This window comes from Neofelis nebulosa, chromosome 13 (assembly GCF_028018385.1).
Source record: "Neofelis nebulosa isolate mNeoNeb1 chromosome 13, mNeoNeb1.pri, whole genome shotgun sequence".
NCBI classification, from domain to species: Eukaryota; Metazoa; Chordata; class Mammalia; order Carnivora; family Felidae; genus Neofelis; species Neofelis nebulosa.
Genome location: NC_080794.1, coordinates 10,719,046 through 10,745,155, shown reverse-complemented (window position 1 = coordinate 10,745,155; position 26,110 = coordinate 10,719,046). Strand labels below are relative to the sequence as shown.

At 39.1% G+C, this 26,110-nt stretch overlaps 2 protein-coding genes across 2 annotated transcripts in view; both read left to right on the top strand.

Annotated features, from left to right (window-relative positions):
- The window catches only part of LOC131493668 (zinc finger protein 33B-like), a 35,989-nt gene extending 9,924 nt beyond the window's left edge, over nucleotides 1-26,065 (top strand). Inside the window, 4 exon segments of the mRNA XM_058698278.1 lie at nucleotides 1,470-1,614; nucleotides 1,892-1,987; nucleotides 23,472-25,543; nucleotides 25,545-26,065. Coding sequence (XP_058554261.1) covers nucleotides 1,470-1,614; nucleotides 1,892-1,987; nucleotides 23,472-25,543; nucleotides 25,545-25,658 — 2,427 coding nt within the window. The 3' untranslated portion in view covers nucleotides 25,659-26,065.
- The window catches only part of LOC131493667 (zinc finger protein 33B-like), a 94,023-nt gene that overhangs the window by 10,331 nt on the left and 57,582 nt on the right, over nucleotides 1-26,110 (top strand). The window lies entirely within an intron of this gene.

Genomic DNA, 26,110 nt, shown 5'->3' with positions numbered 1-26,110 from the left:
GAGATCTCTTGAGTCAGGTCCACCAGAAGATACCTCTTCTGCCAGGTTGCTACTTGAAATGTGAGAACCGGAACTCACATTACAAGTGATCCTGGAAGTGTTCTCAGTGGTTCCTGAGGTGCCTACTGGTTTTGAAAGTGACTCAGGAAGATCTTCGTGTGCTGCTGATTTTATCATCTTGCTCCACCTCACTTCGTCATAGACTTGTCATGTCTCAGCGTATTCTCCCACTTCAGGTACTTAAGGAACCTCAGCCTTTATACTCACGATATGTAGCTGCATCAACAGGTAGAAACATGTTATTTACATATATTTTTTAACTTTTTTATGTTTATTTTTGAGAGAGAGAGAGAGAGAGAGAGAGAGAGACAAAGAACATGAGTTGGGGAGGAGCAGGGACAGAGGGAGACACAGAACCCCAAGCAGGCTTCATGCTGTCCTTACAGAACACGAGGTGGGGTTCAAACCCGTGAACACGGAGATCATGACCTGAGCCGAACTTAGCCACCCAGGCACCCCTCGGCTTTTACCTTTTAAACTGGAGAATAAAAATTTGTAACAAAATGTATTGATAGTATATTTATGTAATTCATAAATATCAAGTTTGGTAGTACTCAAAAGTGTTTGGTTGTTTTTTTTAATTTTTTTTTAATGTTTATTCATTTTTGAGAGACAGATCATGAGCAGGGAAGGGGCAGGGAGAGAGGGAGACACAGAATCCGAAGCTGGCTCCAGACTCCGAGCTGTCAGCAGAGCCCGACGCGGGGCTCGAACTCACGAACTGCGAGATCGTGACCTGAGTCGAAGTCGGACGCTCTACCCACTGAGCCACCCGGGCGCCCCAGTACTCCAAAATATTCTTTAAGGTGGAAAGTGATCACACATTGAAGACTCGGTCTAATTTACTCTGTGATCCATTCCATGAATTCCTTTCTGGCACTTCCTGTCATCACAGATCCAGGCTGGATTCTCAACTTTTCCTCCACCATTTGCCCTCTTCTCATTTCGCGAATGTGTTAATGGAGCCCCGCCTTTGCTTGCACCGGGGACCACGACCCTATGTTCATGCGAGTACGGGTTTCCTCTTCTCCACCAGCCGTTCTTCAGTGAGGCCCCACAGAGAGCTAATTTTGCTGCTCGTTTGTTTTAGTCTGTCTTGTGCATACTTCACCTTAGCGATTGTAACCTGTCACTGCATGTTTTCTTATCAGATTATGTGCTCCTTGAATACAAGAACAGTTTTATTAATCTTAGCATTTCTAAGAATTGGAACAGTTCCGGATACGTTGTGGGATTTGGTGATTTTTACGTTAATAATACCCTGAAGCAATGGCATAGCGTTTGTTAGATTTCTCGTCTTCCCTCAAAGCCTAAAGCCAAACACACCTTCTGCAGACTGTTTTGGTAATCATGAGAAGGATTGGTTCCCATACAGCTTTTTCCATGTCACCCAATTCTGAACATTTCAGATTGAACAGAGATTCCAGGGATCGGTATCATTTAAGGATGTGACCGTGGGCTTCACCCAGGAGGAGTGGCAGTGCTTGGACTCAAGTCAGAGGTCCCTGTACAGGGACGTGATGCTGGAGAACTACAGCCACCTTGTCTCAGTGGGTAAGGACTGTTTTTATATAATTCCAAGTAGCATGTTTTGATTGTGTTAATTATGAGGCGTATAGGCTCTGTGCCGCGTTGAATGATATTTAAGATTGGGATTCAGGAGTCATTGCCGATTGACCACTTTTGGGCGCCAGGAAGGTAGTTGTGTTTACCTCTGCAGTGAAGTGTTCCGTGGCTTCTTCACTGAGCAGCTGCAGCGGCTTCCTCCTCTTCCAGAGGCCCTGAAGTCTAGGCCACCTGGTCTGAATCCTGAATGATTTCACGTTGACAGGGTCCTGTGCTACCAAACCAGAGGTGATCTTCAGGCTGGAGCAAGGAGAGGAGCCATGGATATGGGAGGAAGAATTCCCAAGCCAGAGCCTCCCAGGTGAGTGGATACATACGGCACCGATGAACATCAGGACATTTATTATCTTCCCATGGTTAACCCAGGGCTGGACAACTTTGGAATGTGTTTTTAAGGTACCTGTTTAGAAGTCATAATCCAGTGAGTGACTGAGAATACTGGTTATTGGACCAAACCTCCAGATTCTGCTCTCACGAAAAATCTTCTCCTGTTTGATTCACGTTTTCAATATTCACTGTTCTTACATTTGTCAACAGACCAATCTTTGCCTCCTCCCCTTTACCATCGTTTTCCTGCATGAGTGTGTGTTTCTCAAAGCAGTGTCAGCCTCCGACCTTACCGGCGTTGTTGCACTGCATTCCTGCTGTTCCCAGGCATTGTTTCATACACTGATTTTCCGACTCAAGTAATTTTTGAGTGCTTGCTGTTGTCTAAATACCATCGTAGTGAGAGGCGCCTGGGTGGCTCAGTCAGTTGAGCGTCTAACTTCAGCTCAGGTCATGATCTTGCAGTCCATGAGTCGAGGCCTGCATCGGGCTCTGTGCTGACAGCTCAGAGCCTGGAGCTTGCTTCAGATTCTGTGTCTCCCTCTCTCTTGGCCCTCCCCCACTCGTGCTCTGTCTCTGTCTCTCAAAAATGAATAAACATGAAAAACATTTTTTTGATTAAAAACAATTAATAAATGCCATAGCAGTGAAAGAATAATGTGCCAGTGACTTTATACAAGTAGCACTAGTGGCCAAGAGATACATGCAGAGATGGTCAACGTCACTAACATGAGGGACATGCACCTCCGAGCCACATCACACCATTTAGAATGGCTAGTACCAAGAAGACAAGAGAGAACAAGTGTTGGCGAGGATGAGGAGAAAAGGGAACTCTTGTGCACTGTCGGTGGTGGTGATGTAAATTGGTTCACCTACTGTGGAAAAGGGTGTGGAGATTCCTCAAACAGTTAAATATAGAACTGTCCTAGGATCCCGCAGTTGTACCTGGGAACATACTCGAAGAAAATGAAAAGAGGATATCGAAGAGAATATACACATTCATGTGTATCACGGCCTTATTCACAATAGCCAGATCTGGACACAATCTGAGTGCTCGTCAGTTCATGAATGGCTAAAGAAAGAAAAGAGAGTAGTAGTATTCAGTCATGAGAAATGACATCTTGCCACTTTAGGAGAAAGACCGTTACCGTATGGTGTCACTTATATCTGGAATCTGGAAAAGGCAAACTCATGATAACGGAGGGTACTGTGGTGGTTCCCAGGGGATGGGGAGTGGGAAAGGAGGGATGGTACAAGATCAGAAGAGTACTAAGTAAGCCTAGAGATAGCGGATACCATATCAAGAATGCAGACAGTATCGTATTGTGATAACCACACTTGCCAAGACACCAGAACTGAATGGTTCCAGTCACTAATAAGACATGGGAATTGTGTAACATAATAAAAGTGCTGATTATTGGTACAGTAGCAGTCATAATACAGTTTATAATTGTCTGAAACTAACATGTGCACCTTGAATTTATATAGTTATATGTCTCATGCATTTAAAAAGTAGCACTAGAAAGAGATACTTCTGCGTATTAACGCTGTGTAATGGTAAAAAATGACCATGGAAATTAGAGCAGAGTTAAATTGTGCTGCTTTAAGAAGAGTAGTCAGGGGAGACCTGAAGTAGGAGATCAGCCACCATTAGAGCCGGATTTGAGTGAAATGTTTGTGTGAGTTGGGCGGTTTCTGCCTCTTCTCAGCAAGGGGAATAGCACCCACTAAGCCAATGAGCAGGAATGTGTTTGGTGTTTTTTGGGAAATAGCGAAAAAAAAAAAAGTACAATGGCCAAAGGGGAGTGAGTGATTGATGAGTGTGGGACAGGAAATGACGTCAGGCAGTTGTGGTCCACAAGGTAAATATCATAAATCTTATTAAAGTTTTTAATGTTATCCTTTTTAGTATATTTTGGTTAACAAGCAATGTGTGGTTTATGTTTATAAGATCTTTCTCACCCCTGGAGAAGATATTGGGAAGAGCATAAGCACTACAGATGTCGTTAGAGGACGCTTGTCGTTTTCCTTAAGGGTGATTATGGTCAGTCCAGATTGGAAGGCATGGAGGTAACGAGAGGAGGGTGGATTCTCTGTGTGTCGGGAAGAAGAGTAACAGAAAGGGAAGAGAGGGTGGGACTTGAAGGATTTTAAAGAATAACGGTTGAAAACTTCCCAAGTTGGGCAGAAGAGCTAAAAGTACTCATTGAAGAATCTGCATGAACTGTAAGTAAGATCAATGCAAAGGGATCCACGCCAATGGCATGTCATGATTACATTTCTAAAATCAAGAGAATGTTTCAAAGTAGCCGGAGAGAAACATCTCCTTTTCTTTGGAAATGATAGTGGATGTTTCAGCCAAAAGCATGGAGGCTAGAGGGAAATAATGCCTTTTTTTCTGAGTACTGAAGGAAAAGAACTTTCAGACAAAACTGGTATCCTGTGAACATATATTCATGAGAGGAGAGCTGAAGATACCATAAAAAGGAAAACTAAGAGAAAGTGTTGTTAGCAAACAAAACTTTTAAAAATGGCTAGAGGAAGTTCCCCCGAATCGAAAGGAAATAACACTAGAAAGGTGGAACTTCAGAAAAGAAAGAAAATGGAAGTGGCAAAAATAAGGGTAAATATAATGGTGTTTCCTTCTCATGAGTTTCTACCATCATATTTGATTCAGGCAAAATTTAGAAATATGATTTGATGCTCTGTGTGGAGAAAATGATATAATTACATTTAAAAGATAGAATAAAGGGCTTTTAATGGAATTAAAGTGTTATATTTCTCTTGAAGTGATAAGATGTTTTGATCCGAGAAGACTATGATAAATTATATATGTGCCTTTTACATAGAAATGGTCTCAATTACCTAGAACAACCACTAAAAAATTAAATGAAGTGGTACACTCAGATATAGTATAAACGGAAAAAAACAAAAGACTCTAAATTAATGAAGATGGAATGTTTAAAAAAATGTTCAGGTAACCAGTAAGAAAATAAGTTAGGAAGAGATGAATGAGAAACTGAGAAAACAACCGAAAAATAAAATGGCAGACTTTAACCTTGACATTAGCAGTGTTCACCATCAATGTAAATGAACTAAATACACCAATAGGCGTATAAATTGGTAGACTGTATGAAACAGAAAACATGATGCAGAAATATGTTATCTACAAAAAATTCACTTCACACAGAACATAGGTTGATAGGGAATAGAAAAAGATGGGGGCGCCTGGGTGGCTGGGTTAAGCATCTGAGTTTGGTTCAGGTCATGATCTCACGGTTCGTGAGTTTGATCCCCGCGTCAGGCTCTGTGGTGACAGTTGAGAGCCTGGAGCCTGCTTCAGATTCTGTGTCTCCCTGTCTCTCTTCCCCTACCCTGCTCATGCTCTGTTTCTCTCTCTCTCAAAAATAAACAATAAAATTTTATGAAAAAGATGTACTATGCAAATATTAATGAAAACAAAAGCAAGATTGACTCCATTAATATCAGATAAAGTAGTCTCGACGACAAAGAAAATTATTAGAGAAAAAGAGGCAGTGATCCAAAAGGTGACCCCACCAAACAACAGAACCTCCTAGGACACAAATCAAAACTGACTGAACTGAATGGATAAATAAACAAACCTTCAATCATATTTGGGGAATTCAGCACCTTACTCTTAGTAATTGGTAGAACTTGTAGACAACAGATATGAATTAATAGCAGATGTGGAAGAGCTGCAGAGCACATCCCTGAACAGGATTGAACGAAAATGTAGAATACTACCTAACAGATTGGGGTACCTGAGTGGCTCAGTTGGTTAGGAATACTACCTAAAAGAGCAGGGTATGTGTTCTCCTCCAGTGCTTGTGGAGTATTCAGTAAGGGAAACCATATGCTGGGCCATGAAGAAAGCTTAGGAAATTTTGCAGAACTGAAATCATGGTATGTTGTCCATACATAAAGAAATCAAACTGGGGGGGCACCTGTGTGGCTGAGTTGGTTGGGAGTCTGACTTTGGCTCAGGTCATGATCTCACGGATTGTGAGTTCAAGCCCCATGCTGGGCTCTGTGCTTACAGCTCAGAGCCTAGATCTTGCTTCAGATTCTGTGTTTCCCTCTCTCTCTGCCCCTCCCTGACTTGTGTTTTGTCTCTCTCTCAAAAATAAATAAAAACATTACCCCCCCCCCAAAAAAAACCCTCACAAAACAAAAAAAAGAAATCAAACTGAATCAGTAACAGGAAGTCACCAGACCTTATGAATTAAACACGACCCATGTAAGTAAAGCATGAATCAAAGAAGGCTCAAAGGAATTTTAAAAATACTAAGAACTAAATGAAAAAGTATACCAATTTGTGAGGGGGGCACCTTTTGGGATGAGCACTGGGTGTTGTATGGAAACCAATTTGACAGTAAATTTCATATATTAAAAAATAAAAAATAAAAAAAAAACTATACCAATCTGTGTGAAGCAGCTTAAAGTGCTGTTATGGAAGTTTATAGTAATAAATGCTAACATTGGATAAGATGAAAGGTCTCGAATCCATAATGAACTTTCTACCTTAAGAAAGTGGAAAAGAACAAAGTAAATGCACAGCAAGTAGGAGAAAGAAAATGAAAAAAGCAGAAATCAATGAAGTTTATAATAGGAAAACAGTAGAGAAACCTAATGACACAAAGCCAGTGCTTAGAAAAAAAGTAAAATTGTTAAACCTAGCAGTCTTCACACACACACATGCACGCACACCCCAAACCACCAATATCAGGAAGGAAACGGGGCTATCACTTCTGCGTTCATTAACAGGATGATACTTAAAATGTTATGCTCTTAATTTGACAGTCGAGAAGAGCTGGATCAATTCTTTAGAAATCCTAAACTACCAAACTCAAGATGACATGGACAATTTGAATGGTCCATACATTGTCATAGAAGATATCGTAGATAATTTGAATTAAAGAAATTTAGTTTAAAATAGATTAAAAAAATCTACAGATGTTTTTACCGTCTATCAAACATGTAACCATTTAAGGAGGAATTAACACTGATTTTACACAATGTCTTCTAGAAAAATAGAAGGCAACAGTTCTAATGGAGTTTTTTCTTATCCCGATATCAAAACCATATAATGATAGCCCAGGAAACAAAATTAATCTATAGATCGATATGTCCCATAAATTTACTAGCACAATTCCTTAACAAAGTATTAGCAAATAGAAACTAGCCATGTACAAAAAGAATCCTACACCGTGACCGAGTGGGATATATTCCGAGTATGCAAAGTGGTTCAACATTCCAGAACCAATCAGCGTAATCTACCATAGGCTGACAAAGATGCTGTTATACATAAAATTGCTTTATTAATTTCCTTTCAGATTGTTGATTGCAGTTGCATAGAAGCCTCACCTGATTTGGGGGTGGTTATATTGTGGCTTACGGCTTTTCTGAATTTATTTATTATCTCGAGTGGCCTTTTTGTAAATTCCTAGGGATGATTTGTAGTTAGAGGGAACTTTTCCACTCTTTCTTTAAGGCCAAAGAATTGTTTCCTTAATCCCAAAAGCAGATGGTCACTCTTGGAAGAAAAACTACAAATAATTCTTAGGAATATAGATGCAGACCTCCAAATAAAGTCCAACAGTGTAGGAAAAGAATTATATGCCATGACGAATTAGGATTTATTCCAAACCTGCAAGCTCATTCAACATTCAAAAATCAATGAACATAATCCATCCCATCAGTAAGCTGCAGAAAGAAAAAGTGTATGATCCTATCGATTGATGCAGAAGAAGCATTTAACAGAATCCATGTATGATTACAATTCAGCAAACTAGGTATAGAGAATTTCCTCAAGTTGATGCAAAACATCTACCAAAGAATCTGTTAACATCACATATAATAAAGAGAAACTGGATGCTTTGCCTCTAAGATCAGGAGCAAGTCAGGGCCATCCAGTTTCACCACTCTTATTTGACATCATAGTAGAAATCTTAGGTAATGCAACAAAACATATGAAAGGTGACAAGGGAAGAAATAAAACTCTTTTTGCAGAGATTCAATTGTCTAAGAATCCTAATGCGGCACACTCCTACAACATAGAAGTCATTTATAGGAAGGTTGCCGGATACAAGCTTAATATTCAACAGGCATTTGCCTTATTAATATTTTAGTTGTAGTTGTTTTTTTATTGGTGAGTTGTAAGCGTTCTTTACATATTCTGTATACCAGTCCCTAATTAGGTATATTGTTTACAAATATTTTCTCCCGTTTTGGCGTTGTCATTTTACTATCTTGGCTGTGCGCTCTGCAGCAAAAGAGTTTTTTGTTTCATGAAATACAGGTTATCTGTTCTATCTTTTGTCACTATTGGTTTTGGTATTGTATCTAAAAGGGCTGTGTCTATCCCAAGGACAAAAACATTCACTCCTATTTTCCTTAAGTAAATAGTTGTTACATTTAGGTCTGCTACCCAGTTTTGCGTATGGTATGAGAAAGGGGTTTAATATTTTTCCATGTAGATATCCAATTGGTTCAGCATCAGTTGTTGAAAAGGATTTGTGTGTGTGTGTGTGTGTGTGTGTGTCCGTGTGTTCGCGTGTGTGTACCCATTTCACCTACCCGCAAACCCACACCTCTGGAACCAGCAGTATGTTCCCTGTATCTATAAGATCCCTGTTTGCAGTTTTCATTTTTCAAATTCCATATATAAGTGAGATCATACAGTATTTGTCTTCCTTTTTCTGACTTGTTTCACTTTGCATAATGCCCTCAGGATCTATCCATGGTGTCCCCACATGGCAAGATTTCATTATTTTTTATGGTTGAATAATATTCTACGTGTATATAATGTTTGTAAAATGTATAGTAAATATACACATATATACGTATGTAAAACATGTATAATGTATATGTAATTTATGTAATTTAATATATAACTATTTACATGTTTATTCTTCATTTATTTATATAACGCTGCAGTGAACAAACGTGTGTATATCTTTTCAGGTTAGTGTTTTCATTTTCTTCAGATAAATACCCAGAAGTGGAATTGCTGGATCATATGATAGTTGTATTCTTAATGTTTTGAGGAACTAACTACCATGTTGTGTTCTATGGTGGCTTCACAATTTACCTTCCCACGAACAGTACCCAAGGGTTTCCTTTTCTTCACATCCTTGTAAACAGTGGTTATGTCTTTTCTTTTTGATAATAATCATTCTAATAGGCATGAAGTGATATCTCATTGTGGTTTTGGTTTGCGCTTCCCTGATGATGTAGAGTACTTTTTTCAAGTACCTGTTGGCCGTCTGTATGTCTTCTTTGGAAAAATGTCTATTCATATCCTCTGCCCATTTTAAGTCAAATTTGATTTTTCTTATTGAGTAATATTAGTTCTGTTTTGGATATTAACTCCTTATCAGATAAATGGTTGCAAATAATTTCTCCCATTCAGTGGATTGTCTTTTGATTGTGTTGATGGTCTTTTTTGGGGTACAGAAGCTTTTTAGTTTGATGCTGTTCCGTGTGTTCATTTTTCCTTTTGTTGCCTTTGCATTTAGGGTCAAATCCAAAAACTTATTGCCAAGATTGATGTGTAACCTACTGCCTGTTTTCTTCGAGGACTTTCATAGTTTCAGGTTTTGTGTTCCAGTGTTCAGTCCATTTTGAGTTAGAGTTTGTGTATAGTGCAAGATAGCAGTTTAATTTCACTCTTTTGCATGTGGCTTTCCATGTTTCCTAACACCATGTACTGAAATGGTGACTGTCCTTTCCCTATTGTGTATTTTTGGCTTCTTTGTCATAGATTAGTTGACTTAGATGTGAGTTTATTGTGAACTCCCTATTCTGTTGCGTGGATCTGTGTGTCTGGATTTATGCCAATATTATATTGTTTTGATTACAATAGCTTTGTAGTATAGTTTGAAATCAGTGAGCATGCTACCTTTTGCTTTGTTGTTCCTTCTCAGGGTTGCCTTGGGTATTCAAGATTTTTTTGTGGGGCGGGGGGTCGCTTGGGTGGCTCAGTCGGTTGAGCGTCTGACTTTGGCTCAGGTTATGATCTCGCGGTCCGTGAGTTCGAGCCCCGCGTCGGGCTCTGGGCTGATGGCTCGGAGCCTGGAGCCTGCTCCGATTCTGTGTCTCCCTCTCTCTCTCTCTCTGCCCCTCCACCGTTCATGCTCTGTCTCTCTCTGTCTCAAAAATAAATAAACGTATAAAAAAAAGTTAAAAAAAAAAAAAAAAAGATTTTTTTGTGGGGGTGCCTGGGTGGCTCGGTGCATTAAGTGTCTGACTTTTGATTTTCGCCCAGGTCATGATCTCATGGTCCGTCAGATCGAGCCCTGCATAGGGCTCTGCACAGACAGTGTGGAGCCTGCCTGGGATTCTCTATCTGCCCCTTCCCTGCTCACATGCACGTCTCCTCTTTCTCTCAAAATAAATAAACATATTGGGGGCAGGGGGAACCTCTTGTGGTTCTACATGCAAATTTTAGTATTATTTCTTCTAGTGTGACAATTGCTTTTGCCCTTTTCATAGGGGTTGTATTAAGTCTGTAGGTTGTTTTGGGTTGTAAGGACATTTTAATGCTAATCTTCCAATCCAAGAGCATAGTATATCTTTCCAGTTGTTTGTGTTGTCTTCCATTTCTTTCATTGGAGTTGTATAGTTTTTAGAATACAGATCTTTTATATTCTTGGTTAAGTTTATTCCTAGTTATTTATTCTTTTGGTGCAATTGGAAACGTATTCTTAATTTTTATTAAGAATGTTTTCTTAATTTTACCTCTGTTGTTTTTTTATTAGTGTATAGAAATGCAACAGATTCTTGTATATTGATTTTTTTTTTATTCTGCAATTTTACCTAACTCATACATCAGATCTAATAGTTTTTTGGTGGACTCTTCAGGGTTTTCTATATATAGTATGACTTCTTCACATAGTGATAGTTTCACTTCTTTAGCAATCTGGATGCCTTTTAGTTATTTATTTTTGTTCTGTGACTGCTGCAGCTAGGACTTAACTTCCATTACTGTGTTGAATGAAAATAATGAGAATGGATGGACATTCTTGTCTTGTTCTTGATGTGAGAAAAAGCTTTTAGTTTTTCACCATTGAGTATGCTATTAGCTGTGGGTTTTTAATATATGGCCTTTATTATGTGGAGGTATGTTCCCTTTAGCCCCACTTTGTTGAAAGATAACCTTATGATTTTTATTCTTTATTTTGTTAATGTGTGTGTCATGCTAATGGATTTGTGGATTATGGACCATCCTTGAATCCCTGTAATAAATCCCACTTTGTTACCGTATATCATCCTCTTATTATATTGTTGCATGCAGTTTCCTAATATTTTCTTGAGGTTTTTTGCATCTGTGTTCATCAGGGATATTTTCCTGTAATTTTCTGTTCTTGTAGCATCATTTTCCAGTTTTGGTATGACGGTAATGCTGGCCTTGTAAAATGAGTTAGGAAATGTTCCCTCTTCTTCTATTTTTTGGTGGAGTTTGAGAATCGTATTCTATTTTAGGTGATTTGTGGAATTCACCAGTGAAGGTGTTTGGTCCTGGGCTTTATTTGGTGGGTGTGGGGACGGGGCTTTATTTTTAGGGAGGCTTTTTTTCCTGATTCAGTTTCCTTAGTATTAATTGGTCTGTTCAGATATTTTATTTCATTATGATTCACTCTTGGTAGACCATTTTTCTAGAGATTCATGCATCTCATCTAGAGTGTCAAATTTGTTATGACATAATTGTTCATAGTAGTCTCTTAAAATCCTTTGTGTTTCTGTGGTACGAGTTATAATGTTTTCGTTTTCTTTTCTGATTTATTTGAGTCCTCTTTTTTTTGGCGAGTCTAGTAAAAATTCAGATAATTTTATCTTTTCAAAGAACCATCTCTTAATTTTATTGATCTTTTCTATTGTCTTTTCAGATCATATTTCATTTATTTCTGCTCTGATCATGATTATTTGCTTCCTTCTGCTAACTTGGGTTTCATTACCTCATCTTTTTCTCGTTCCTTGAGATGTAAGGTTAGGGTTTTTTGTTTTTTTTTTTTAGAATTTTCTGTATTCTTACTGTAAGTATTTATCACTATGAATTTCTGTCTGAGAACTGCCTTTGCTGTATCCTGTAAGTTTGGATATATTGTATTTCCATTTTCATTTGCCTCAAGATATCCCTTGGTTTCTCTATTGAGTCATTGGTTGTTCAGGAGAGTGTCGTGTAGTCTCCACATATCTGAATTTCTAGTTTTTGTACTGGTAATTGATTTCTAGTTACATGCAGGAAAGATGCTTGATAGGGTTTGGGTCTTCTTAAATTTGCTAGGTTTTGTTTTCTGTCTTAATATATGATCAGTTGTTGAAAATTATTCATGTGTACTTGAGAATTTTTCTTTGTGGATGAAATGTTTGTAAATGTCTATAAAGCCCATCTGGTCTAACGAGGCATTTAAGGCTAATGTCAAAAGTTGACAACACCTGATGATTGAACATATTCTAAAGCTCTGTGTTTGTATTCCCCCCTCCTTGTTTTATGGTTTTGATGTCAAATCCATAACTTTTAATCTCCTGTGTCTCTTAACTAATTATTATAAGTAATGTTTTTGTTTTGTACTTCGGTCTTTTATGTTTCATACTGCTTTTGTAAGTGATTAACCCACTATCTTCACAACATTAGGATATTCTGAATTTCACTATATATTTGTTTTTACCAGTGAGATTTATACTTTAATATGTTTTCGTGTTACTAATTTGTATTCTTTTGTTTCAGCTTAAAGTCCCTTTAACATTTCTTGTGAGGCTTTTCTGGTGTTGGTGAATTCTAGCTTTTGTTTGGGAAACTCATTTATTTGTCCTTTGATTCTAAATGAGAGCTTTGCTGTGTATTGTTGTCCAGTAAAGGTTTTTCTTTTCCCATTCTTTTTTTTAAAAATTTTTTTTTTTCAACATTTTTTATTTATTTTTGGGACAGAGAGAGACAGAGCATGAACGGGGGAGGGGCAGAGAGAGAGGGAGACACAGAATCGGAAACAGGCTCCAGGCTCCGAGCCATCAGCCCAGAGCCTGACGCGGGGCTCGAACTCACGGACCGCGAGATCGTGACCTGGCTGAAGTCGGACGCTTAACCGACTGCGCCACCCAGGCGCCCCTCTTTTCCCATTCTTTGAATGTACCATGCCACTGCCTTCTGACTGGAAAAGTTTCTGCTGAAGGATCTGATAATCTTTTTTTTTTTAATTTTTTTTCAACGTTTTTTATTTATTTTTGGGACAGAGAGACACAGAGCATGAACGGGGGAGGGGCAGAGAGAGAGGGAGACACAGAATTGGAAACAGGCTCCAGGCTCCTAGCTGTCAGCACAGAGCCCGACGCGGGGCCCGAACTCACGGACCGCGAGATCGTGACCTGGTTGAAGTCGGCCGCTTAACCGACTGCGCCACCCAGGCGCCCCAGGATCTGATAATCTTACGAGAGTTCCCTTTTCTGGAACCAGTTGTGGATTTTTTGCTACTTTTAACATTCTCTCCGTGTCTTTAGTTTTTGGCATTCCATCTCATAATGTTTTTGGTGTGGGTTTTTTGAATTCATCTTACATGGAAATTTCTGGGCTTCCTGGGTATGGATTTCTTTTTTTCCCCCCAATTTGGGGAAGTTTCGGCTATTATTTCTCTCAGTGAATTTTCTGCCCCTTTCTTTTTCATCCCCTTTTGTGATTTCTATAATGCAAATGTTGGTCTGCTGTATATTGTCTCATATGTCTCTTAAGCTGTGTTCACTTTTCCCCCTGCTCTCATTGGGTGAGTTCCACTGTCTGACTGCAGATTACTGATTCATTCTGCCTCATTGTTCTGCTATTGAATTCCTCTAGTATTTTTCAGTTGTCTTACTGTATTTTCTGTTTGGTACTTTCTTGTACTTGCTTCATGTTGAGGTTCTCACCGTGTTCGTCCGTTTTCTCCTGAGTTCGATGAGCATCTATATGACTATTATTTTGAACTCCTTATTAGGTAAATCACTTGTCTCCATTCTTGGTTGCCTGTCAAATCTTCATGTTGTCTAACCAGCCTCTTTTATTTGTAGTGGCTTTCAGTAGTTGAGGGTGTTCCAAGACCTGTCACTGTCCCAAGGGGAGGATCTCACTCAGCATCTAGATTCAGGCTGATTGGAAGGGAGATCTTCAGACGGTATCTCTTAAAGTATGCAAATATGTACGGGCCTGTGAGACCGGAAGCAGAAGTGATGCTGGCCACCAGAGCTGGGGAATCTAAAAGTGTTCACTAGGCAGTAGGCGCCCCAGTATGGTGGAGGAGTATACACACTGCTTTCCAGAAGACCCTGGCGAGCTGGAGTGAGGCAGAGGGAGAACGCGGAGAGAAGATACCCTCCAGCTCGAGTGAATCAGAGGGAGAGTGCACTGTTGGTGCTCACTTACCATTGTCGGATGATAAACCAGCCTCGCGTTAGTAGGATAAATCTCACGGGGTCTTTGTGTGCAATCCTCGTAATGTGTTACTCGATAACATTTGCTAGTATTGTGCAGAGTATCTGTGGGTCTGTATTCCAAAGATGTTGCTCTTAGTTGTTTTAGACATTGAACTGTAGTCGTCTTCTCTCATCATGTCTGAGTTTAGTGCCGATGTAATATAAGGCTCATATAATTAGGTGGGAGGTGTTCTTTTCTATTGTTTGCAGGAGTGTTTGAATAATTAATATTATTATTTAAACGAGTTTAAAAATTCACCAGTGAAACCATCTGGACCTCGGCTTCCTTTATGGGCAGTTTTCAAATGACTGCAGTGTGTTTACTTCTTACACTTTTTTTCAGATAGCTTATTTCTTCTTGAGTTGTTATATTTTTTCCAATTCTAGGAATTTTTGTATTTCAGCCAAGTTATCAAATTAGTTGAAAACATTCACTTACAATTGTTTTTGTAGCGTAGAAAACATTCCAGGTTTGTAATGTGAGTACATTCTATCCCTAGCGTGTGTACTGTCTTTATTCCACAGCTTCAGTAATTTATTTTTTTTAGAAACATTTATTTGTTTGTTTTTGAGAGAGTGCACATGAGAGTGAGCAGGTGAGGGGCAGAGCGAAAGGTGGACAGAGAATCCCGAGCAGGCTCCACGGTGCCAGCACAGAGCCCAATGCAGGGCTCAGTCACGCGAATCATGACATCATGATCTGAGCCGAAATCAAGAGTTGAATGCTCAACTGATTAAGCCACCCACCCAGGCGCCCCATAACTTCAGTAGTTTGACTCTTATCTCTCTTATTTCCATGTCAGCCTAAATACAGTTTAGTCAGGCTTATTGATCTTTTAAAAGAGTTATCTATTGCCTTTCTTTGCTGGTTTATTAATTTTTACTTTTCTCTCATTTCCTATCCTTGCTTGCTTTCAATTTGTATTGCTTTTTCCTCCATTGTTCTCAGGTGTACAAGGCAGGTTATTGATTTGGATCGTTCTCGTTTAATATGATATTGTAGGATAAATTGTCTTCTAAGTACTGTTTTCTGTTTGTTTCATAAGATATGGTATATTTTGTCTTTGTTTTTACTAAAAAGTGTTTTCAGTTTTCTGAATATTGTTTCCCTCTATTTTATTCAGAGATGTGTTATTTAATATACTATTTGAGTTTTGAAAATTCCTTCATGTGATTGATTTATAATTTCCTTCCATTTTGGTGGGAGAACATTTTAGAATGTATTCCTGGGAACCTTTCATGTGTACTTCTGAAGAATGTGTAATCTGCTCTTCTTGAGTGGAGTGTCTAAGACATACTTGTCAGTCTGGTTACCTGATAGTGTTATTTTTATCTCTTTTTTCCCCCTTTTATTTGTATTCTACCAGTCGTTTTATCCATTACTTAAAGTGGAATTTTAAAATCTTTAATTATTGTTGATGTGTGTATTTTTGCTTTGAATTCTGTCAGTACTTGCTTGAGACTTACCGTTAGCAGCGGATAATTGTTCGCATTTATGTCTGCTTAAGAGATGGACTGTTTTGATCATATAATGTCCCGCTTTATCTCTAATAGCATATTTTGTGTAAAAATGTATTTTGTCAGATATTAGTATCGCCTCTCTAGCATTATCGATGCTGTGTACGTGATAGGTCTTTCTCTGCTTTTAAAATTTGCTACCTGTTTGTTCCTTTGGAGCTAAGAGTGTCTCTTGTATACAGCATCTGTTTGGATTTACATATTTTCTGCAACCTAACAGTTACTGCTTTTGATTGGATTTCTAAATCCATTCCCAGTATTCTGTTATTGATACAGCTGGATTTACTCCTGCCATATTACATTTTGACATTTATCTGCCCTAAACAGCCTTATGAACCTGTAGTTCTTTTATATTACTGCCTTCGTTTTCATTAAGTGAATATGGTTTAGCATAATATTTCAATTTTTTCAATGACCTTTTCACTTCATTATTTTCGTAATGGTTGTTGTTATAATTTCCCTAAGAAATTCACCCTATCAGACTCTACTTCAGATTTATACTCCCTCATCTCTAGTGAAATATAGAAAGGTCATTCATATGTAATTCTGTTTCTTCTACTCTATCTTTGTGCTGTTACTTTTGTACATAGTAGACCTGTATATGTTTAAATTCCAACAATACATTGTTGAATTACTACTTTATATAATTGGATGTCTTTTAAAGAAACTGAGAGAAGAAAGGATAGCAAATATCTCCTTGTGGAGTTTGTTATATTAACTTTCTTATTCACCATTTCTGCTTCATTTCATTTGCTACTTTGGATTCATGTTACCATCCAGGGTCATTTCCTTACCCCAGGTTACCTTTGCTTTTCTGCCTCATTTTGCCTCATTGTCAAATATATTTAATTTCTACAGTTACAGACTGAACAGTATAGGTATATACATAATGATTGTTGCATGGCCTTGGCCAAATGGTTAGGAGAAGAAATACGTCTTTATCCTGTCTTTTAAAATAGTTATTTTTCCTACAGTCCTTATAGATTTGAAGTCATGACTGGGAATCTATGGGTTTATTTACATCACCTTCAGGTTTCAAAGCAGTGCTGGTATTTTGGTTGACTGTTTGGGTTTTTTTTGTTTGTTTCTTGGTTGTTTTTTTTGTTTTGTTTTGTTTTGTTTGTTTTCTTCTGCCAGCACACTGACTGTGTCATCCTACCTCCTGGTCTGTGTCTCTGATGAGAAGTCAGGTGGTCATCTTACTGGAGTTCCCTTGTATGTGATGAATTGTATTCTCTTGATACTTAAGAAATTTTCTTTCCTCTTTAGTTTTTAATATTTTTACTGTGATGCATTTTGATGCGGATCTCTGTTTATCCCTCGTGAAGTTTATCTATCATCTTGGATTTGCATATTGTTTTTCTCTAAGTTTGCAAAGTTTTACAACAACTATGTTGAATAATTTTTCTGCCCCTTACTCTTTCTTCTTTTCTTTTGATATTCCCATTATGAATATGTTGGTGCAGATAATGGTATCTTTCATTTATTTGAGGCTTTGATCAGTTTTCTTCATTCTTATTTCTAGTGTTTAGACTGTATTATATGTACAAGTTTACTAATTCTTTCTTGTATAAGCTTCATTGTAGTTATTGTAAATTTTCAAATTTAGAATTTTCATTTCATTCCTTTCTCTGTTTATTATATTTTCTCTGTGAGAAGGTATCAGTACTGCCTATCATCACTACCTCCCTTTTTTCCGTAAATATGGTTACTTTGTTTTTAGTTTATTTTTGAGAGAGAGAGAGAGAGAGAGAGAGAGAGAGAGAGAGAGAGAACATGAGCAGGGGAGGAGCAGAGAGGGAGAGACAGAATGGGAAGCAGGTTCCTGGCTCTAAGTCAGCACAGAGCCCCCTGCGGGGCTCGAACTCACGAGCCATGAGATCATGACCTGAGCCAAAGTCAGACACTCAACCGACTAAGCCACCCAGGCGCCCCAGTGTGGTTCCCTATTGAACATGTTTATAATAGCTGCTTGGAGGTCGGCTAAATCCAGTATCCAGACCCTCTCAAGGACAGTTTGTTGCCTATTGCTTCCCCCACGTATGTGAAATTTTCCCGTTTGTCTTGTGAACCTGTAATTTTGGACGAAAGCATATTTTAGATATTTTGTACCGAGTCTGATAGGGCTTCTTGTTATTTTTGCTTGCTTATGTATTTGTTAAGTGACTTGATTGTAATATTTGATTGAAGTCTTTTCCTCTTGCAGTGTACTGTTGGCTGATGTCTCTTGTCAGAGGGCTCTGCCTTGGGCAGTGCACATGGTTCGTAGAATGGCAGTCGTGTTGAGAGGGTGCTCTTTGAGTGTGTCTATGATGATTAATTCTGGGTGTCAACCCGAGTGGCCTCAGGGATGGCCAGACTGGTCAAAGTGTGTCTTGGGGGGTGTTTCTGGAAGCAGCATTTGACTCAGTAGACTGAGTAAAGAGATCCACCCTCACCATTATGGTCAGATATCCTCTAATTCGTTGAGGACCTGAATGGAACAAAAGGCAAAGAAGGACAAATTCTCTTTCTCTTTTTGCGCCGGGACGTCCATCCTCTCTGGACAGAATCAGTGCTCCTGGTTGTGGGGCCTTCAGGCTCTGGGACTTACACCACCAACCCTCTAGTTGGCAGGCCTTTCATCTTTGCTGGGAGTTACACCATCACCTCCCCTCGTTCTCAGGCCTTTTGAAATACAGTTGGCTTTCCTGGCTCTCCAGCTTTCAGACAGCAGACTGTGGGACTTCTTGTCGTCCGTAAGTGCAAAAGCCGGGTCCTTTAATAAACCTCTTCCTTTGTCTGTGTCGCTCTCACACGTACATATAGTACCTGGCTCTGTTTCTCTGGAGAACCCTGATTAACAGTCTCTTTCACTGATCTCTGTGTTAACCTCCCTGCCTCTAATGGTGTCACATTCTGCCCTTAGCCTCTACTCATTGTTGGCTCTTTGCTCAATGTTTCCAACGTTGTCCTGAGTCACACATTCTATAGTTTGGTCCAGTTAAATGTGAGTCCTTTCAGAGAGTAGCGTGTGAGGCGACTCTTTGGTACTGCCCTTCATGCCACCATTTTTGAAATCATCTCCTGGAAAACACAGGTGGAGGAAATCATTAGAATATCTTCATCTATCATAAGTGTATTTGTGTGAATGGTTCTGGTGGATTGGAACAAATGCAATAGCCTGGGATGCCTCTTCTTTGTCTCTTTGCCTTGTTCCTTCTGGTGTAATGTCTCTTGTGTTCCAGAGCTGCACACGCCACCAGCTGAGTTTGCCAGGAACCCCCAAAGAACCAGGTTTTTTAAAAAATTAATTTCTCTTTTTGTTTGTTTCTTTTTGAGATAGAGTTCACGCGTGAGCAGGGAGGTGCAGAACACAGAATCTGAGGCAGGCTCCAGGCTCTGAGCTGTCAGCACAGAGCCCGACCCAGGGCTTGAACCGAGCCCTGACATCATGACCTGAGTTGAAGTCAGAAGCTTAATCTACTGCGCCACCCAGTTGCCCCCCAAATGACCAGCTTTTTGAGTTAACACTTGTACAACTGTTTTTCTGTTTCTGTTTTATTAACAGAAGGGATCATGAGGGGCCTGGGAAAACTGACCTGGAATGACTCACTCTAAGGCATCCTTTAGTAAATCTGCTGGGCCTTAATAAAGAATAAAAAGTTTTATCTGTATTATTATTTTTTAAGTTAATTTATTTTGAGAGAGAGAGAAAGAGAGCACGTGCTCATGAGCAGGGAAGGGGCTGAGAGCCCAGAGGGCTCAAATTCAGGAACTAAACCGTGAGATCTTCAAGTGTCAGAAGCTAAACAGAGTGAGCCACTCAGGCCCCCTCCTCTGTATTATTTTTAAGTTTATTTTTGTATTTCAATGTTTTTACCTTTATTATTTCCCTCCTTGTGGTTTCTGCTTCTTTCTTTTACATTATTGTTGCCTTTTTGTACTTTTTTGGGGGGGGCGGGGCAAGGATTCAGTTGTTTTTCATTCCTTTTCACTGATACATGTAATGCTATGAAATCTCTGATCGGTACGTGTATTCCACATAGACTCATAAGTAATATTTTCAGTGGTTTTTTTCGTTTAGCGATTCAGCTTTGGTCTGTGTTTCCTTAAGAAACAGAGCAGTTTAGGGGCGCCTGGGTGGCTCAGTTGGTTAAGTGTCTGACTTCAGCTCAGGTGATGATCTCACGGTTCGTGGGTTCGAGCCCCGCATTGGGCTCTATGCTGACAGCTCAGATCCTGGAGCCTGTTACAGATTCTGTGTCTCCCTCTCTCTCTGCCCCTACCTCACTCGTGCTGTGTCTCCTATTGTCTCAAAAATAAATAAACATTAAAAAAAATTTTTTTTAAAAGAAACAGAGCAGTTTACTAGACAGTCGTTTGGTTTTGAAGTCCTGATGGAAGATGTTTGTTCTTCCTAAGTTCTAGTTTTAGTGCATTGTTCCCTGAGTGTGTTACCTTTATCAGGTTTTTTTTTTTTTTAATGTTTTGTGCATCCTTGAGATGTAAGTGTATTTTGTATTACAAGTTTTCATAGGAGAAAATTGTATATGGGTGATAATACATGTCTTCCTGATTGTTTGTCATTGCCTCTTCTATACCCTGACATTGTACTTTCTGATCTTTCTTGAAATACTCTTTTTTTGTATCAGTGTGTTTTATTTTTTTCCTTGCTTCTCTGAGTTTTGCTTCTCTGAGTTTTGTTTGGTCTTTCCGTACTCCTCACTTTTATTTGTACATTCAGAGTTGTGGGTGTTAGCCTTGCAAAGTGTTTTGTTTTTCTTTTCTTTTTGTCCTTCCTGATAACTAGATTGTATCTGTTTCCTTATTGTTTCCCTTTTACTGGAATAATATTGCCCATTCCTTTGTTGTTAGCTTTTTGAGTCATTTTCTGTCAGTGTGTTTCCACTTTGCAGCAGAGATTTGGGATTTGTTTGTGACTCAGTTTAAAGTCATTTTATTAATTGGTGAGTTAAGCCCATTCACATTTACTAACGTGATTCCTGTTTGGTCTCATATCTGTCATTTTGTTACATTTCATGAGTGTATCATTTTTACAGAATCATTTTGTTTGAACATGTGTTTTTTTTGTTTGTTTGTTTGTTTGTTTGTTTGGAGGCAGCCAATTAGGAAATATTGATGTTTTTGTTCTAGTAGTTAACTTTTACAGTAGTGTCTTTTATACTGGCCTTAGTTGCTCATTTCCTTATTTAATCTTTCATTTGGTGTTTCAACTTTTAGTGACCTTCTTTAGACTATTCTATGCTCTCTCTGACCTTATTCTTTTTTCCTTTTTTTCCTGTTTCCTGTAGGCTTTTTAGTTGCATTATTTCTGCTTCACTGGAATATGTAACATTTATATATTACTCTTATGTTCTTGTTCTCAACTTTCTTTTGGTCTTAGTCCTACACTGCTCAGGTTTTCTACCAGTGTTTCCTATCAAATACTGGTTGCTTGAAGTTTGTCCTCTTCTAGAAGGTTCCGTGATTACATTATTACCTGATTTCTTGAATCTCTAATATGATCGACCTCTTCCCAGAGCCTGGATACTTTTAAAGGATCACGTGGCTGGATATACAACCCTTGACGTCTACTTGGTTATTTGTTGAAAAGGTTGCTGCACTGACCTCACTTTGTTTATTGGTGACAGAGTCTCTTGCCCAATCTACATGTTTGCTTATTGAGACTTGATCTTTCTGTCCAGAGGAGACTTCTTCACTTTTAAGGTTTACAGTTTCCTTAAAGCATGTCTTAGGAAGGACTGTTTCAGGTCAGCTTTCCTGACGGAAAAGGAAAGTTCATGGTGGTCCTTAAAATATGCGGGTAAGATCTCTTTTTATTTCTGGGCAATTTTCTTAGATAATGGTTTTCAATACTGTATTTATTCCATTGTTTTCTTTTTTTCTCTTTAGAGACTACAGTCACACATATAATTTTAATTAAAAACATGTATTTTATTATTTTGTAGATCACCTGCTTTATCCAGAACTTTCTCTGTGATCCAGTTTTCTTTCTTTGGTTTTATTGTCATTCTTTTTTCTGCTCTATTGTCATGTCTTTTTTCATGCTGTTTATTAAAATTTCATTCAAGTCTCTTTTCTCTTCATGCTTCCTAGGAGTTGGCCTGAACCACTCTGACAAAACACCACAGAGTGGGTGGCCTATGTAGCAGAAATTTATTTGTTACTCATCTGGAGGTTGTAAGGCAAGATGAAGGTGCCTGCAGGGTGCCTTCTGGTGAGCATTCTCTCTCCAGGTTGTGGCTCTCTCCTCACATGGCTTTTTTTCTGTGCACACAGGGAGAGTAGGCAAGTGCTGGTATCTCTTCGGCTTCTGATCAGGAGGTCATTCCTATCCGATAAGTGCTACACCCTCATGATGTAATTCAAACCTTAATTAGCCTCCTTAAAGGCTGTGTCTCCGGATGCAGTGACATGGGGGATTAGGGCTTCAGCATACGAGTTTGGGAGGGGGACAGTTGAGCTCATAACCAGGTTCTTACAATTTGAGTCATATTCTAAGATCACTCTGGCCTTTTTACAATTGAATTCCTCACCCGATCAGCCCTTGCCTCCGTAGTTCCCATTAATACTCCAAGTCCCTTGTGTTGGAGTTCTCGGTGGTCTGAGCTGTCATCTGTCAGAACGAAGATGTCTGCTCCATATTTTCCCTCTCACGGTGGGACTTCTCCTTTGAGGGAGTGATTTTATTTGCATTTAATTATCTATACGTACTAGGGGTGCCTGGGTGGTTTAGTCAGTTGAGCATCTGACTTCAACTCAGGTCAGGATCTTAACGGTTCGAGAGTTGGAGCCCCATGTCGTGCTCTGTGCTATGAGCTTGGAGCCTGGAGCCTGCTTCAGATTCTGTGTATCCCTTTCTCTCTGTCCCTTCCTCGCTCACACTCTGTTTCCCTGTCTCTCTCTCAAAAATAATTAAGTATTTAAAACAAAGGACTTTAATTATCTCTAAGTTCTCTGTCTCTTCCTCTACGTGTAGTTGCCACGGGCTCAAGCTCTTTCTATAGATGTGAGCTCTTTTATCAGTTTCTTCTGTGTTAAATGTTTATTTCCTCAGTGGTGGTTTGAAGTCAGTAGTATTTTGTATTTTCCAGTTATGCTGAAGTCACGGGTTGTTGATTGGTTATTTTATTTGGTCTCCTTATGTTGATCTCTAGAGGTATTTGGAGGATAGATGGAGACGTTCTGAATTTAGTAGCTGCCGTTACTCCTCAGACGTCGGAATGCAGATGTATGGTTGTAGTAGTTTCCTCTCCTTTCTTCCACCATGCCAGGCCTTTTGTTTCTTGTTTCCATTTTTGTATTTTCATGTCTAACAGAAGAAATCGAAAAAATAAGTACTTGTAGTTATTTTCTTCCTTGGAGACTAGACAAGAAATCAAAATCCGCTAAAACATAGGGCATTTGTATATATGATGGATTCCAGAAGAAATGAGTTAGTATTTATGTGTACGGTTAATTTTTCCTATCTTTAGAAGTCTGGGAAACTGATCACAAGAAAGGAAGGAGCCGAGAAAACCAGCGTAAACCTATGTGGGAAGTTGCATTCATCAGTAAGAAAACACTGACCAAGGAACGAGGTAATGTAATAGGAAAACCATTTAACCTGGACACAAATTCGTTTCCTTCCAGAGAAAGCCTCTGTCAGTGTGACTCATATGGAGTGAGTTTCAGCTGTATTTCTGAATTGTGTATCTATATGAAAAACTATTTAGGAAAAAAGACTGATGAATTTAGTGACTGTGGAAAATTACTAGTCAGTATTGAACACAAGAAAACTCCTACTAGCGAGAAAAGTGAATTTTTTAAACATGGGGAAACTTTCAGTCAGGATGAGGACCCTGTTGATCATGAGAAGATTCAAAGTGTAGATCAAACATTTGAATATAACATGTATCAAGAAACCTTTCCCGAAAAGGCAACATTGAGTACGTACAAGAGAGAGATCACTGAAGAGAATCACTCTGAATGTATTGAATATGGGAGAACCTTCTTTCCTAACTCCTCTTTCTTGTTACATCACATGAATGCCTCCGAAGAGAATCACTGTGGACTGCGTGGTTGTGGGAAATCGTTATGTGTGAAGTCTACCCTTTTGAAACCTCATGGGGCACGTACGAAACCCTCGGAGTGTAGTGGGAGTGGGGATCGTTTCCGGGGGGATTTATGCCTTCCACAACTTCAGAAAACTCATACAGGAGAGAAACACTTTGAATGCAATGAATGTGGGAAAGCCTTTTGGGAGAAGTCCCACCTCACTCGACATCAGAGGATACACACGGGAGAGAAACGCTTTCAGTGTAATGAATGTGGAAAAACTTTCTGGGAGAAGTCAAATCTCATGAAACATCAGAGATCACACACAGGGGAGAAGCCCTATGTGTGCAACGAGTGTGGTAAAGCCTTCAGCCACAAGTCAGCCCTCACGTTACACCAGAGAACACACACAGGGGAGAAACCCTATCAATGTAGTGCATGTGGGAAAACTTTTTACCAGAAGTCAGACCTCACCAAACACCAGAGAACACACACAGGGTTGAAACCCTATGAATGCTATGAATGTGGGAAATCTTTCTGTATGAATTCACACCTTACAGTGCATCAGAGAACTCATACAGGAGAGAAACCATTTGAATGTCCTGACTGTGGGAAATCTTTCTGTCAGAAATCACATCTTACACAACATCAGAGAACCCATGTAGGGGATAAGCCCTACAAATGTAATGCATGCGGGAAAACTTTCTACCACAAGTCAGTTCTCACTAGGCATCAGATAATTCATACAGGGTTGAAACCTTATGAATGTTACGAATGTGGAAAAACCTTCTGCTTGAAGTCTGACCTCACAGTGCATCAGAGAACTCACACAGGAGAGAAACCCTTTGTGTGTCCTGAATGTGGGAAATTCTTCAGCCATAAGTCTACCCTCTCTCAACATTACAGGACACATACAGGAGAGAAACCCTTCGAATGTCACGAATGTGGAAAAATATTCTATAATAAATCGTACCTGACTAAACACAATAGGACACACACAGGGGAGAAACCCTACGAATGTAATGTATGTGGGAAAACGTTCTGCCAGAAGTCTCAGCTCACTCAGCACCAGAGAATCCACATAGGAGAGAAACCCTATGAGTGTAATGAATGTGGAAAGGCTTTCTGTCACAAATCAGCTCTAATTGTGCACCAGAGAACTCATAGAGCAGAGAAGCCCTATAAATGTAATGAATGTGGGAAGTCTTTCTGTGTGAAGTCAGGACTTACTTTACATCAGAGAAAACACACAGGGGAAAAACCCTATGAATGTAACGAATGTGGGAAATCCTTCAGTCACAAATCATCCCTCACAGTGCATTATAGGGCTCACACAGGGGAGAAATCTTGTCAGTGTAATGAATGTGGGAAAATTTTTTACCGAAAATCAGACCTTGCTAAGCATCAGAGGTCACACACAGGCGAGAAGCCCTATGAATGTAACACATGTGGAAAAACCTTCTCTCAGAAGTCAAACCTCATTGTACATCAGAGAACACATACAGGAGAAAAACCTTATGATTGCAGTGGGTCTTAGGAATGGTGAGCTGTGGTTCAGTAGCCGCTATGCTTCAGAGAACGCACGCTGTGGAGGAAGTAATGTCGATGTTCTGAATGTTGGGTAACCTTCATCCACAAACTGGCCTTATTTTACCCCGAAGCAGACTGCAAAACATATAGGACAGTCTTGTTAAATATATTCCGTTGAATGTACCCAGCAAATGTGGGTATAAAACCTTGCAGAATTTTGCTTTTGTGAATGTTTTTTTTTTTTTTTCTTTTTTCTTTCGTGGCAAAAATACAAACTAGGTTATGTCAGAATTTCTATTAAGGAGAAATCTTCAATTTGAGACGTATAGCTTGAAGATTGTCTTTAGAAGTAATATAACATTGGAACTTGTGGTTTGGTTTTGATGCCATATTTGTCTTTAGGAAACATGAGAAATTGTAATTTATAGTTGAATATTGTGCAATGTACAAACAAAAAAAAAGTAGTAAAATGAAACAATGAATTTAAAAGAAGTTGCAGTAATACAGAGAATTCTCATTTGGCCTTTCCCGAGCTACCTCTTAAGAT